General features: G+C 42.6%; 1 protein-coding gene and 1 long non-coding RNA gene across 3 annotated transcripts in view; one reads left to right on the forward strand and one right to left on the reverse strand.

Moving 5' to 3' along the window:
* The window catches only part of FMN1 (formin 1), a 425302-nt gene that overhangs the window by 120785 nt on the left and 288481 nt on the right, over positions 1–16036 (forward strand). Inside the window, exons 1-2 of one of the 2 annotated variants that reach the window (XM_033190691.1) lie at positions 4773–6614; positions 8031–8148. In XM_033190691.1, the coding sequence (XP_033046582.1) occupies positions 5241–6614; positions 8031–8148 (1492 nt within the window). In that variant the 5' untranslated portion in view covers positions 4773–5240. Of the gene's footprint in view, positions 1–4772; positions 6615–8030; positions 8149–16036 lie in introns of those variants that run through there. The other variant, XM_033190690.1, reaches the window with a different exon arrangement.
* Positions 400–14639, reverse strand: LOC117070933. Its single transcript, XR_004432101.1, has 3 exons — positions 14628–14639; positions 9230–9236; positions 400–527 (listed from the first exon to the last, which is right to left on the reverse strand). It is a non-coding gene; the product is annotated as an uncharacterized LOC117070933 (long non-coding RNA).

Below are 16036 nucleotides of genomic sequence, written 5' to 3' on the forward strand. Positions count from 1 at the left end.
AATCACGAGAAGTGCTACAAAGAATAAGGGGGCCCTTAGGAAGTTTCTTCCCCATAGTGTCCAATTTTTGCAAAATGACATTAAAAAATTTTTATTGCTGATTTCCTAATATGAGGAAAGTCAAGGAGCTGAGCTCTACTGCCTGTAGGAGATATAATGTGCCTTCTGTTGCAATTGTTCTTATCTCACCAGGTATCCACTTATTAGACTGATGTTCTGTTTTTGTTTTGTTTTTTTTTTGAGATGGAGTCTTGCTCTGTTGCCCAGGCTGGAGTGCAGGGGGATGCATCTCGGCTCACTGCAGTCTCCACCTCTTGGGTTCCAGTGATTCTCCTCCCTCAGCCTCCCAAGTAGATGGGATTACAGGTGCCCACCACCATGCCTGTCTAATTTTTATATTTTTAGTAGAGACAAGATTTTGCCATGTTGGCCAGGCTGGTCTTCAACTCCTGACCTCAGGTAGTCCGCCTGCCTCGGCCTCCCAAAGTGCTGAGATTGCAGGTGTGAGCTTCTGTACCCAGCCTAGACTGATATTCTTTGTGCCATGAGGTACAACTGGCTCCAGCTTCAATCTTTGTACAGCTGAGAGGACGGTGAGATGGGAGAAACGTGAAGAATTCACTGCTAGTAAATTCTGCGCAAGTATTATGCTCACATTTTTAAGTAGCTAGGTACTGATTGTTTTTAACGAGTTATAACAGAATATCATGTCGGTCAAATGCTACCTGTTTTTCATGTGTCCTTTGACTTAAGGTTGTCCCTCCATCTACTTGGAAGATTGATCACCTATATACCCAAATCCTCTCATACCTAGTCCCACAGTAGGCTCTGGGAATCCACTTACAGGAAAAGTTGAAAAGGTAACCCTTCATCTGTGCAGGTTTCACATCCATGAAGACTGCATTTTCCGTCTTCTTTTGGTTGAAAACACAGGTGAACCCATACAGTTCAAACCTGTGTTGCCTGAGGTGGATCATTTTTCATCTGGTACAGATTATTTTTTGTAAATTTTTCCCCATGTTACGTAAAAGAAAAGAATGGTCATCCTCAGTATGAGGTGGTTTTTTTGTTTTTGTGTGTGTGTGTTTTATTGGTGCAGATCATTTTTGCACAGAAGTGGCAGTTAGAGAGTTAATGTGCCTTGAGGTTAGCACAAAAGACAGTCAGTTGAGGTAGGAGCAGGTTTTAAAGAACGAAAGCCTTTGCGTCCACTGGTTTTGTGTACTAAGTGCTTATTTCAGCACATAATTAGATATTGAGATAATGTCCAAGAAAAGTGATTATTTCCCTCCCTGAAAATGTTAAAGCTTTAAAGAGATTCATTTTTCAAGACCAATTTAGATTCAATTTGTCAGTTGCTTATTTGAATATTATAATCTGAAGCACTCTTACTCCCTGAGTGACCAGCAGAGATAACATTTCTTATGGTCATGAGAACGAGTGACTTGAAAGAGTGTTCAAAAGATCTCTTTGAATTACCGTGCTCCTCTTACTTGTGTTCATATTTAGATGGTCACTGCTGGCTTTCATTCAGAATTGTTTTAGGTCCAGCTATTACTATCAGACTGAACCTGGGGGATAAAGTCCTTGGTTACAGTCTATAAACAGAGAGTCTCCTCTTTCTGAATAGATAGCTCCAACTTAACTAGACATTTCATGGAGGTGGAAGGCAGGGATGTCTTCAATCTTATGTCCTCACAGCCTCATTCATTGTTGGTGTTCATCAATGACATTGGATGAAGAAGTCTTTTTAATAGAAGTCATGCTTCATAAATGAAGGGGAATGGTAGGGGCAAACTGGAAAACCTTGATATGTTTGAGCCCAGAGGATTCTGTGTCTCTTCTGTGGTAGGTAGATAGGCTTGATTTTTCTTTTCTCACTCTTCCTCTATTTTTTTTTTTTTAAGAAAACTTGTAAATTTTTCCCCAAGTTATGCAAAAGAAAAGAATGGTCATCCTCAGTATAAGATTGTTTTATTTATTTATTTATTTATTTATTTTTGGTGAATTTCGTCTTCTGTGTCATTTAAGAGGATAAAGTATACCTCACATCCCAGTTAAAGACCACCGATGAACTGGGCTGAAACCTTTGCACCTCAAGACTTAGCTGTGTGTGGTCTTCTATTAAGGAAGAAAGTGGAGCTCTGGGCTTGAGAAGAGTGATTGAGTGTATGGATGCTGGAGCCTGACTGCATGGATTCAAATTATACTTCCACCATCCACCGTTCCTGTGGACTGGCAAGCCATTTAATCTTTCTGTGCCTCAGTTTTCTAGCAGGAAAAAGAGAATAATAATGACAGCTCACAATATGGTTGTTATCTGTAATAAATGAGTTAATATGTGTGGAGCACCTAAACCTGTGCTTGGCACATGGTCAGCCCTTAAATATTAGATGATGTTATTCCCCACTTACTGGCTGTGTAAGTTTGGCAGGTTACCTTCTCTAGCTATGGTTGCTTACCTTTAAAAATGAGCCTAATAACACCTTACTTACCTAGAGCCAAGGGGATGAAATCAAATAATCTCCTGGGACCAAAGACTTGACCCACTTTTCAGGGAATTGTGTTGGCATCTGTGAGTATTGAGGGGATACTGAAACCTTATAATTCTGTTCCATGCCATGGTGCAGAAGGGTCAGTAGCCCCTTCCAGCATCTGTTATATTTTGCCCAAATCTATAGAGGGGCCTGGAAACATATTCCAGAAATCAAGAATTAGTTATGTCTGAGAAAATTGAGTCTTTTCAGTTCATAAAAACAAAAAGACCAAATACGTGCCATCTCCCACTGCCCCCTGCCGTGTTAGAACTGGATGATCTGCATAGCTCGTAAGAAGACTGATCTTAAGCCAGATGCAGTGGCTCACACCTGTAATCCCAGCATTTTGGGAGGCACAGGTGGGCGGATCGCCTGAGGCTGGGAGTTCGAGACCAGCCTGACCAACATGGGGAAACCCTGTCCCTACTAAAAATACAGAATTAGCCAGGTATGGTGGCACATGCCTGTAATCCCAGCTACTCTAGGAGGCTGAGGCAGAAGAATCACTTGAACCTGGGAGGCGGAGGTTGCGGTGAGCAGAGATCGCACCATTGCACTCCAGCCTGGGCAGGAAGAGCGAAACTCTGTCTGAAAAAAAAGAAAAAAAAAAGACTGATCTTATCATCTGTTGTTGTGATGATTTCTTCTTGAATAAGCAGATGTCTGATTTTAATCAATGGGTATTTCCTCTAGACAAGAAGCTTGTTCTGAGACTTAAAAGACACCATTGAATTTTTCTGCAGTGTCCTGGTGACTTTTTGATTAAGTGCCTCAGTTAATCCTGAAAATACTATGATCAGGAGCAAACAGAGAAGTACCTGTTTTAAAAACAAGATCAAATCAAGATTTAGAAAGTGTTTTACTTTCCCTTAGTGGTTGGTGGGATGCAATGACATGTTTTTATCTCTGTGAGCGTTCCTTTTGAATACATTGCTAGAAATGTGTTTTTGAATCAGAATTTCTCAGTATTAATACTTAGATTGTTTTTAGTGCTGAAGAACATAGCTCAAGTTATCAATATGTGACATGTAGCCACCCCTTCTTGCAGATAAAGCAAGACTGTCATTTTCCTTATGGCTACCATTTCCATTTTGCAGAAGGAATTACTGTTTGTGTTTAACACTTGACCGCAGTCGTCTTGGACCTTTGCTGAAAGAGAGATGGCAATTACTGTTAAGCCAATTTGACTTGCCTCTCCATCCAGAACAGTGTCCTGTCCATCCCAGGCACTGATTGCATGCCTGCTGAATGGGACTGGATTTGAAAAACGCTGAGCCCTTCAGGTAGACAGGCAGCTGTCCCAAGAGGCAGCTATGCAGCTAGGAAACAGGGCTGCAGTTTTTACCCCCATTCTTTGGTGCCAGCTTCCCAGCATATGACTAGCGTGGTAGAAACTACCCTGGGCTGATGTTTGGAGGTTGTTTTTGTCTGTGCTGTTTTTGTTTAGGCAAATTGGGTCTGTGATAGAGATCTGACTGATACTTTGCAGATGTTTTGCCCTTTAGGGGAATGCGGATCCTTGGGGATCTTTGCATTGTTTTATCTAATAGGGTCGGTTGTGTGTGACACTGTGTCATGCCAGGTTTCATTCAGTGGGCTGGGACACCAAAGGCCAAAGGGGTGTCCTGCTGCTGCCAGGGTTTCTAAGGAAGCCAGGAAGTCACAGCTGCTGAGCAGAAAGAAGCCTGCGGTTGACATAGGGAGTGTAGAGGGTAATCATTCCTGCCGAGCCTGGGCTGTTTACTCTGCCACCGTGTTGCTGGTGGACGCTGGGTGTGGTGGGCGTGCTTGCCTAGTACCTGTTTGTAGAGCACTGAGACAGCCAGGGCAGAGCTAAAACAGCAGTCATCTGAAACCAGTCGTGTGGGTTTTCCCTCACGGGCTTCAGCAGCTAAAATCTGCATTCCAGATGAAACCTGCAGGGAAGCGGAAGAAAGCACTTAAAAAAAAAAAAAAAGCTTAAAGGGCAGTAAATTAACTGCTTTGAGCGTTCTAGGCACTTTTGAGGTGATTGATTGCTTTCTTTAATTCGTTTCCTTGATTGCTGCGTTGGAAGTGGCTGCTGATCTGGGTGTACAGCTAGTTTTTTGGCCTGGATGCCCCAGGCCTCTCTGATCATAATCCAGATGAAAAAGAAGGCCTGTGTCAGAAGTGTTTCAGTCTTTTTCTGCTGTTTCACTTCTGATTCCCTTAGGCTTCTCTGGGCAGTGGCTTAAGTTCCTTCAGAATCAGCCTGCCGGCTCAGCACTTTTAGAAGCCTTCGCTTGCTCACCAATGAGGAAGTTGAATGCCACCAGGAGAACCGCCGGCCTGGGGCGGAGCTCTTCGTGAAGTCCTGGGCTGGGATTACAGGGCAGGCTGACTTTGCCTATGACAAAAAGGCTTTTGTCCCCGGGAATAAACACGGAAGTTTCAGAAGAGCAGCGTCCCTGGTCTGTGTGTAGTAAGGTGCGCGGTCTCGGCTGCTTCTGGGCTTAGACTCCACAGGCTTTTCCCAGTTACCCTGGCATACCATCATCGCACAAACTGGAAGGAGGGCACAGTGACCTGAAAGAGACCAAGTGTGTTTGCTGTGTGGCTGACAGCCTAACTGCCGGTTCCCATTGCTCTCTGTCCTGTGAATTAAGAGCAGAGGGACCGGAGAAACAGAGAGCAGGAGAAGGTAACACAAGTCAGAACTTCCACCAAGGGCATTACTGAGACATGGAGAACGTTGATAATTCTCTGGATGGCAGTGATGTCTCAGAACCAGCAAAACCTGAAGCCGGACTTGAAGTGGCTCAGTCAATCCTGAGTAAGTTCTCTATGAAATCCCTGTTTGGGTTTACGAGTAAGTTGGAATCTGTGAATCCAGAAGAGGAAGATGCTGTGCTGAAAGCATTCCACAGTTTAGACGCGGATCCCACATCTCAGCAGGATGATCCCAGCAATGGCTTGGATCCACAGGAAGCAGAATCTCAGGTTACACCTGACCTCGGAAATAATGAGAAAACTGCAAGGGTGGAGACAGAATCAGAGGGAAGTCAGAGAAAAGAAGCAGGGACATCTCTCCTTGCTCAAGAGCTGCTTCCCCTCTCTACTTGGAAAGGGACAAAGGACGATGTCCTTTGTGTTCGTGGGACCCTCGTGCACACCACCAGTGATTCTGACTCTGATGAGGGTGGCCAGGAGCCAGAGGAGGGAAGCAGCACCCATGGCCCAAAGTCCCCTAGTGTTGTTTTATCTGAGCCATCGCAGGAGTCCCAGGAAAACCCAGAAGGTTTCAGGGAAGATACTGTCACTGGGGAGATGAACGGTGCAGAGCTCTGTGCAGAAGATCCTCAGAGGATTCCACCTGCGATGAGCAGCAAACTGGAAGCTGGCCATGGTGGTCTTCAGACAGAGTATCGCCCCAGCCAGGGCCAGGTGGGAGAAGAAGGGTCCCGAGTCCTACCTGCAGTAACAAGCGAGAATTCGAGTGTTGGTGTCACTGAGAGTGCCTCTTCTAAAAAAGAAACCTCTGGAGAGAAGTCATTCCAACTTCCAGCTTTTTTCAGTGGGCTTCGTGTGCTGAAGAAGGGGGCTACCGCTGAGAGGGGAGAGACCATCACTGAAATTAAACCGAAGGATGGGGACTTAGCTTTGCTCAAATTGACCCAGCCTGTGCAGAAGTCCTTAGTGCAGGCAGGGCCACAGACAGTGAAGAGTGAGGAGAAAGCAGCTGAGCCGAAGGCCACTCCCACTCTCCTGGAGCAGCTCTCTCTGCTGCTCAACATTGACATACCCAAAACTGAACCGAAGGGAGCAGACCCTGAGTCGCCCAGGAGAGAAGAGATGGGCTGCAACGCGGATCGAGAGAGCCAGAGCGACCCTGGAGTAGCCCAAACCCAGGGTGGTGAGGTCAAGCCAAAGCCGCCAGAGACGGCCCTGGAGGCTTTTAAAGCCTTATTCATCCGGCCCCCCAGAAAGGGGACCACAGCCGACACCTCTGAGCTGGAAGCGCTCAAGCGCAAGATGAGACATGAGAAGGAGTCACTAAGAGCTGTGTTTGAACGGTCCAAGTCCAAGCCAGCGGATGGCCCCTCTGATTCCAAAAGTGTATGTAGAATTGGGTTTTGCATTTTAATATAAAATATGGTGCGGCTGTATTTCTTTCCAGGTTTCCTCCCAAAGTGAATCCTAGTTGCCTGTTAGTGATTCTTTTAGGTGGAAAAAGATTATAGTCAAATTATGTTGTCCTGTAAGGAGTACGGAGTTAGCCAGAAGTGCTTTTCATGCTTCGTGGCTTTTATCTGGAATATTATAAGAGGGATATACGTAAAGCTGTGTAGGTAGGAAAAGGGTAAGTGTCACCGTGAGTTTCAATGTTGATGGTGAATGCACTGATAAAACTAAGTAGCGTGAGGAAATGATGCACGATACAAGTGCAGCCCAGGTTGACAGGGTTTCCTCACCACTTAATTATACCTCCGCAGAAAGTATCGTTCCTTTGAAAGTCTGCCATTTGGCAAAATAGGTGTTTGTGGTGTGATTAGAGTGTTCCACATTGATTGGAAGGCTTCCAGATTGAGCACTGGATTTAGAATGAGACCTGGGTTTTTATTCTACTTCTGCCATGTACTGGCTGGGTAACCTTAATAATCTCCAAGCCTCAATCTCCTCATGTGCAAAATGAGGAAAATAAATTGGTTATATGGTTGTTACAAGAATTAAAGGCAGTGCATGAGAAGCATCTACTTAATGGAAGCTGTTATTACTCAAAGAAGACTAACTCAGGTAGTTTCTAAAGATGAGCAAGTACCTGTCCAGTAGATCTGAAACGATCATAAGAACAATAAATAGAATTTCTTGCTTAATATCAGTTCAGTGTATGATTATCGTTCCTCTTATATATTTAAAATATTCAGTTAGAATGTTAAAAATGAAAGTCTTTGGCAAAATTTCTCAGATTGCAGTTAAAAAACCAAGCACAATGTAGCATTCTCCTAGTTGTAAAAATCAACCCATATAAAAATGACTGGAATATGAAGGTAATCTCATTCATTCGTTTATAGGAATAAAAGGAAGTTTAGCAGTGTGGAATGTTTGGAAAAGTGTGTCTTGGTCTACCACTGATGTTCATGAAGTTAGTCTTTATGTTAAATAATCCTGGAGTCTGGGATACATTTGTAAACATTCCTATAAATGTACTTCGGTGTAGTACATTTATGTCTGTATCTTCAGGTCAAAGTATATTTGTGCTTTTTGAAATTAATAAAAATCATCTTTTAAGGGTTGTGTGATACATACTTAGCCTCAAGGTTTTTTTCGTTGTTTTAAATGTTCACCTCAATTGATCACGTTACACTTCTGGAAAAGGGTCACACTATAGAAAGATACCTCAGTTACAGTGAATGAGAGCAATATGCAACTAGCCATTAAAATTAACTTCAGAATTAGGGTTAGCATGCCATTTTTCAGGAATTAATTGGCTCTGACTACATTTCACTTCTTATTTGCCTGCTCTTTCCACAGCCTGACCACAGCCCGACTGAGCAGGATGACAGGACTCCTGGCAGACTTCAAGCTGTCTGGCCACCCCCAAAGACAAAAGACACAGAAGAAAAAGTGGGACTGAAGTACACTGAAGCAGGTAATGTGAAAAGAAGCTAGGGGCCCAGGAATGAATCTCTTTCTGCAATGGCTTTTAGTTCTAGCCTAGTTGACTCTCAGAATCTGGGGTTTTGTTTCATTATAAAATGTAATGCTGAAGGCTCTCTTTTTGGTTTTGCTGTTAAAGTGCACCTTTGCACGCTTATTGTTAACGAGCCTCTGAAAGCTGAAAGATGAATGCAGTGGAATGAATGAAAGGGGGCATGTGTGTGAAGCAGGAGAACCTTGGGGGACCTGATGGAGCAAGTAGATTGCAAATCCCTCAGGAAGCCGGTGGTTGGTCCTCATACAGTTTTGTGAGCTGGCAGTGTTGCTAGAAGAAGCAGAGTATGGTTCTCTAGAGCTGTAATCTGATTTGTTGTTTGTCTTTGAGTAATGCTTTGGAGATAAAGGAACCTTGTGCAGAGTGAATGTACAGATACCATATCAGTTACTCATTCACTTTTGTGAGACAAAGCTTTATTTAATGCATGGCCAACTGTAAAGCAACCTAACTCTCTGGAAACCTGCCTAGGAACTTTACTTGAATTTATTTAAATGAAATGGGAATCTAGATATGGTTACTATTTAAGTGAAAGTTTCACATGAACTGTAAAATGACACCAAAGCATTAGATAGAAGATGGGTTATATACCCATATTAAGAATTGCATGTGTGTGTGTGTATCCCTGAAACCTCTTTGCCTTCTTCCTGATATTTAGAGATTACCTATACATGGCTTATATTTGTTGTTTTTATTAGGTATGTGTGTGTATTAAGATCTGTCTCTCTGGTTATAGAAAAATACTTTTTTCCATTCCTGTTCATTGATAGATATGAACAGATCAAAGTTGGGTGGTTCAGTCGGTTTTTCCATAATATCAGATTACTCCAGTGATTGAGAACACACTGGCAGTTGAATCTTGAGATCATTTCTAGCTTTCATTTACACAGTTGCTGCTTATGACTCTGCAGGGCATTGGTTACTTCACAACATTTTCTTTCTGTGGTGTTTGACTTCCAGGATGAAAACTCATATTCTAGATGAAAATATGGATAGTGATTTAAGTCTTCTTGCACACATTTGATCTTCCAAAAATCATAATTGTATAAGAGTGAACAGCACAAGGGTGGAAAATGATCGTTTCCTCTAAGCAGAGCAATTCAGACAGCACTAAAGAAAGCATAAGGATGTTCTAGGTAATTGAAGCACAGAAGTAGCATAGGGCTGAACTTCTGTTTAACCCAAACTTGAATGGAAAAATTTCCTAAACAACGTTAGGTCACTTTTTTCCTTTTGCTTTGTTTAGTCCAAATGCACTTAACTTTGTTTTCTCTAGGGTAATTACATATATGACTGTATGAATGAGGGTCGTACTAATCAGGAATCAGCTGGCACTCAAATGGAGTGATTTGAGGAGAGTTTATTAGAGACCTGTCATAAAGGTACAGACGGGGTTTAGGAAAAGCAGTAAGAGAGCGCTACTCTGCGGCTAGTACCAAGAACAAGCTTTTACCACACCCAGGCCTGAAGGGGCAAGAGTAGGAGTGGCTCTCGGAAGCTAGAACTTAAGAGGGAGGCTGAGTGGTGTGGAGACAACTGCTGGGCAGGACCTGCAGCCCTCAGCAGAGAGGTGCCACCGGTCCATAGTGACATGCCAGGCTGGATGCTGAGGGCAGACAGCCTGATCTCTTCTCATCCCACTGTCTGGTCCCCCACCGTCATTCCCATTGGCCAAATCCAGAGAGAAGTCAGCAGACCGGGAGCACTTGAGCCTATCATTTCAGGCCTGTCAGTGGGGCCCAGAAAGGGCGCAGACCTGGAGAGGCACGCAGGAGATCTCCTGCACGGTGATACTGCCGCCATGAGCGCCCAGCAGGCCCTGGGCGGACGCAGGAGATCTCTTGCACAGTTACACTGCCGCCATGAGCGCCCGGCAGGCCCTGGGCGGACGCAGGAGATCTCTTGCACAGTTACACTGCCGCCATGAGCGCCCGGCAGGCCCTGGGCGGACGCAGGAGATCTCTTGCACAGTTACACTGCCGCCATGAGCGCCCGGCAGGCCCTGGGCGGACGCAGGAGATCTCTTGCACAGTTACACTGCCGCCATGAGCGTCCGGCAGGCCCTGGGCGGACGCAGGAGATCTCTTGCACAGTTACACTGCCGCCATGAGCGCCCGGCAGGCCCTGGGCGGACGCAGGAGATCTCTTGCACAGTTACACTGCCGCCATGAGTGCCCGGCAGGCCCTGGGCGGACGCAGGAGATCTCTTGGACAGTTACACTGCCGCCATGAGCGTCCGGCAGGCCCTGGGTGGACGCAGGAGATCTCTTGCACAGTTACACTGCCGCCATGAGCGTCCGGCAGGCCCTGGGCGGACGCAGATCTCTTGCACAGTTACACTGCCGCCATGAGCGTCCGGCAGGCCCTGGGCGGACGCAGATCTCTTGCACAGTTACACTGCCGCCATGAGCGCCCGGCAGGCCCTGGGCGGACGCAGGAGATCTCTTGCACAGTTACACTGCCGCCATGAGCGCCCGGCAGGCCCTGGGCGGACGCAGGAGATCTCTTGCACAGTTACACTGCCGCCATGAGCGTCCGGCAGGCCCTGGGCGGACGCAGGAGATCTCTTGCACAGTTACACTGCCGCCATGAGCGTCCGGCAGGCCCTGGGCGGACGCAGGAGATCTCTTGCACAGTTACACTGCCGCCATGAGCGTCCGGCAGGCCCTGGGCGGACAGGCTTCTCAGGCCCTCCTGGAGAAGAATCTGCACACACATGCTGGTGTTGTCATACCGCACGACACGGGATTTCAGGACCAGAGCACAAAGACAAACTTTTGTTTTTATCATCCTGTGGGAGGGTTATATTTTCTAATATAATCAGTTCATGGAAAATATGACGGCTATTATTCAGAGGCTTGCTCTGTAGATTCCTGCTTCATCTTAATATGAAGGGTTTACGGATCTCAGAAAATCTCTCATAGGGTTTTAAATATTCCCCTACATTACAAAATAAAATAAAACTTGAAGATACACAGAAAAGTCATGGAGCAAAAGAAACTTTCTATGATTCTATTTCAGAGAAACTGTTGTCAATATTTTAAAACATGACAGGCCTATGTGAATTTAATACTGAAAAATTAAAGTAGAATTTGAATCATTATAGACTATTTAAACTCTTCAAATGATTTTTACTAATTATAAAAATTTATTTCAGTTATACATGATATATTATAAATAACAGTACTGTAAGTCTTTGTGTAGAAGTATTTTATCTTAGGATAAATGCTGACAGAATTGCTGTACATAAGAGAATACGCCTTTCTAAGGTTTCTGATGTGTATTACCATGTTGCCATAGTTGTTTTTTCTTACTGAATACCTGTCCCTAAGAATTACCATTTTGAAACTGTTATTTTACTTGTTATCACTTGTTTTAAATTTTACTGTATTTTGTGATGTGTGGAAGTTTTAAATATTTACATAATCAAATCTATCCTTTCATTATATAATTTCTGATTCTTCTTTTAGCTTAAAAGACTTTTTCTAATACAAGTTTACCAATGTTTTCATATTTCTTGAAGGGTTTCCTTCTACTTCTTTTTTTCTCTCCTTCCATCACTCCATTTCATATGAAAAATTTAATTTGGTATACAGTCTGAGCTAGAGATCGAAGACAACTTTTTTTCTAAATTGCTAAATAATTCTGTAACAGACTTTTATTTCCCCCAAATTAGTTTAGGACTGTTGGGGGCTTTCTGTTGTCTTTGATATGTTTGTATATTATGCCCTATCTTATTGTAGCATTACAATACATCTCAGATTCTGATGGTTCCATTTCTTTTGCATACTTTTAAAAAATGTTTTTGAGTTCCCTCATATATTCATTCTTCTAGAAAAACAAAATTTTTATTCGAATTGTATTAATTTATAAATCCATGTGAGGTAGGAATGAGAATTCTTAGTATCTTCACCAAGAGCGTGTCTTATAAAACTACTCAAAGTCTCTTGATGTTGAGTAAATTAAATATATAGTATTTATTTACATATAAATATATATTTATGTATACGTATATGTCTTGTATTTTTTTCTAAATATCTTCCCTGGCATATTTTTTCAAAGACAAATACATGGTATGGATTTGCTTCTTGTGATTTGTTTTCCTTAGAAGTCTAATGTGCTCGTAAGCCTCTAGTGACTCGAGCATGCTAGCTTTATTGCAGGTGATTTTCTCCCCAGGGTCAGGGCTTGATTGGGTCAAGGACACATTTGGACTGACCTGTGGTACTTTCCCTCAGTTTTACCGTGGTTAGTGATTTTTCATATTTTTAGACTCCTTTAAAATCTAGCAGTGATAGAAAGCCACAGAAGAAAACATGACACCGAACTTAGCATATATTTTAGACCCTCCACCCCACCCCACAGCTATCTGTGGACACCTCGAGGTTCAGAGGAAAAACCTGTTCCAAATACTCAACCCAAAGCTGGGCTTCCTTTCGCCTCCATCTCCTATTTTGTATTATGAAGGACTGCCTGAAATTTCTCACTATTAAGAAATTTAAAAAATACATTGTCATGATGTACATCTCAAAATCCTCAGGGGAAGTGAGGTTAATGTTTTTGGAATTAAAATGATACCATTTAGGGAATTGTCAGTGACTGAATTGCTCACAGAATGAGAAAGAAACAAGTTTGAAGAAAAACACTCATGCTTTCTGAATTGAATTGTGCATATGTGGTTTCTCTCTCAGTGTGCATCTGGAAAAGCTTTTCTCTTTACCTGCAGCATCTCAGAGCTGGCCGGGAGCTGGGGAATGGCAGATGTGCTGCTATGCTGAGTGTGAGGACCATAGCTTTTGTAGAGAAGAGAACTTAGCACAATACATTGTAGTTATTGAAAGTAAGCTAATTGTCTAGACATGTGGCATCTCCAGGAGATACATCTTTCCTCAGAACCTGGGAGCAATTCAGAAACATCCCTATTTAGAGTATTTTAGATTAAATAGAGAAATAACCCATCCCTCAATTTAATAAAGATCCACTTTTCTGGTTTGTTTCTCGTTTGATTTTCCTTCATTATAAAATGAGAGTTGTTTGCCACCCTTCCTGGTAAGTCAGATATCCTTGCTTTACCAGTCAAAGAGAGCTATAAATACCTCATACTACTTTATTGGGCTGCTGTAATTTGAGCTTTAATTTCTGCATTCATAGCTAGCGGGCTGCATTAGTCAGCAGTGGATTTTCCTTTAAAGTTACGTGTCCAGACATATTATCCTGACTTTCTCTTTTACTGTCTGGGGAGTGGATTTGTTCATTGTACTATCTTCCATAGACCCCTGTAGCATGCTATCATCACTTACATGGAGTGATTGGATTGTGATAGCCTAGAAATTGGAAGCTGTACAGACTAAAGACCAGAAATGTCTTTCGGTTTTGGATTGCAGAAAAAGGTTCACTGGGAAACTAGAGGTGAAGTGTATTGTGCTAAGCTTCCGCTTACTATACGTACACAGCTGGGAGCTGTGGAGAGGAGACTGACTCAACATAAATGGGAACTAAAGCTTGACTTTTAGGAGAGGAATCGGAAGTGGGGACTGGAGACTCGAATCACATATTGTGTTCACGGAAATATTAGTAAAGATCTTTGGCTCAGGAGAGTGGAAGCAAGAGATTAAAATACAGAGTCTCAGTTTTTAGAATATAAAAAACAGAGCTGCAAACAGCTTAGGTCATTTAGTTCAACTTATTCATTTTACAGATGACAGTAGTGAGATTATGAATTGCTGAAAGATACACATAACTTATTAATACTCTATTGATAAATTATATGTAATAATTATGAGTTGGAATTATAAGTTGAAGATAAAGATAGTCTCAAATTGAAGAGTGATGGATTAAACTTTTAAAAAATCTTTTTGTCAGTATACCAGTATCTAAAGATCCAACAAGGAAAATACATGGAATCAGAAGCATATTTTGTGGGAACATAAATTAGTATGGCCATTATGGAAGATGGTATGGAAGTTCCTGAAAAAACTAAAAATAGAACTACTAAATTGCCCAATAATCACACTTCTGGGCATGTATCCAAAGGAACTGAAACCAGTATATAAAAGGGATAACTACACTCCTATGTTCATTGCAGAACTATTCATAATAGCCAAGACATTACATCAGTGTAAGTATTCATCAATGGGTAAATGGATAAACTATGATATATATACACAATGGAATACCAATCAAGCCTTAAAAAGGCCGGGGGGAAATTCTGTCATTTGTGCCAATGTGGATATGTCAGGAGGACCTTATGCTATGTGAAATAAGCCAGGCACAAGAAAGACAAATGTTGCATGATCTCACTTATATGTGGACTCTAATAAAGTTGAACTCATGGAAGTAGAGAATAAAATGATGATTATCAGAGGCTGGAGATGTGGGACGGAGGGAGTGGAGAGTCATTAATCAAGGGACACAACATTTTAGATAAACAGGAGAAACAGATTTTGTGATCTTTTGAGCACCAGTGTGATTATAGTAAAAAATAAGGTATTCTATATTTCAAAATAACTAAGAATAAATTTCAAATGTCTCACCATAACAAACTATAGGCAAGAAAGGTGATACATATGTTAATTAGCTTAATTTAATCGTACCACATTGTATGCCTGTATCGAAACACCACAACATATACCCCGTAAAGGTATACGACTATGATTTGTCAATAAAAAATTATGCAGATTATTACAAATTACGGGATCTGAAGTGAGTGGACCTGAACAGTAATGTAGAGCATACGAGGCCATCCTGGCTCACTGGACTCATCTGCAAAAACTCACTTGGTTGTTTCATGCTGTTCTTTTGATTCCTCAAATAGAAATCAAAGAAGGGAGTGAATGGTATTTTTTATGCTATGAGGCATAAGCAATTTCAAGCAAATAAAAATGCTTCTAGTCCGTGGATTCTTGGAAAGTTCAGGTGAGGTTCATTCAGCTACCATTCATTGAGCCAGAGTTCGTGTGGTAAAATGCATGGTGTATATGTAAATGGTTTTGGGAGGTACATGAACAAACTTTTTCATTTTAAGAGTTGTTATTTCAGTGATTTCACTGGGTTTTAGAGAAAATAAAACCAGTGCATTCAGTCTACTTTGATGCCTCTTTTGGGAAGATTAGAATGAGGTTGATATGCCATATTCTATACCACATTTTTACAAACATCTTTCAGTAGTCATTGTCTTTCTCATAATTTCTCTCCAGGTGGCCTCGTTTTTCTTCTCTTGTGCAAATCTCTGTCTATTGCCAGCCACCAAGTTTTCTTTCTCTAGATCATCCACCAAGCGGCCTCTCCACCATCCTGGCTTCAGCCTCCTCCACCAGCAGCCCCACCACACCTTTCCACCACCAACCCCACCACACCTTTCCACCACCAGCCGCACCACACCTTTCCACCACACATTTCCACCACCAACCCCACCACACCTTTCCACCACCAGCCGCACCACACCTTTCCACCACACCTTTCCACCACCAGCCGCACCACACCTTTCCACCACCAGCCGCACCACACCTTTCCACCACCAGCCGCACCACACCTTTCCACCAGCAGCCCCATCATACCTTTTTACTTGCAGTTTACTTCCTTCCGCTCAGTCCACTTTTCATGTTCTTATAGCCATCAACTAGCTCAGCAAATAGAACACCCTCTCCATAGAAACCAGATGGGAAATTGTAAATAACATTTTTTTCTTCTTCTCTAGAAAGAACAGATTATTTCTGAGAAATAACTAAACCCAAAGTTGCAATAGGTAAACTTTGAAGCACTTTTCCCCCCAAGATAAAGGGAAGCACTTGATGGGGGTTGAGAACATGAGATGAGAATGTAGAAA

Source organism: Trachypithecus francoisi, unplaced genomic scaffold, assembly GCF_009764315.1.
Source record: "Trachypithecus francoisi isolate TF-2019V2 unplaced genomic scaffold, Tfra_2.0 Lachesis_group3, whole genome shotgun sequence".
Classification (NCBI taxonomy): Eukaryota; Metazoa; Chordata; class Mammalia; order Primates; family Cercopithecidae; genus Trachypithecus; species Trachypithecus francoisi.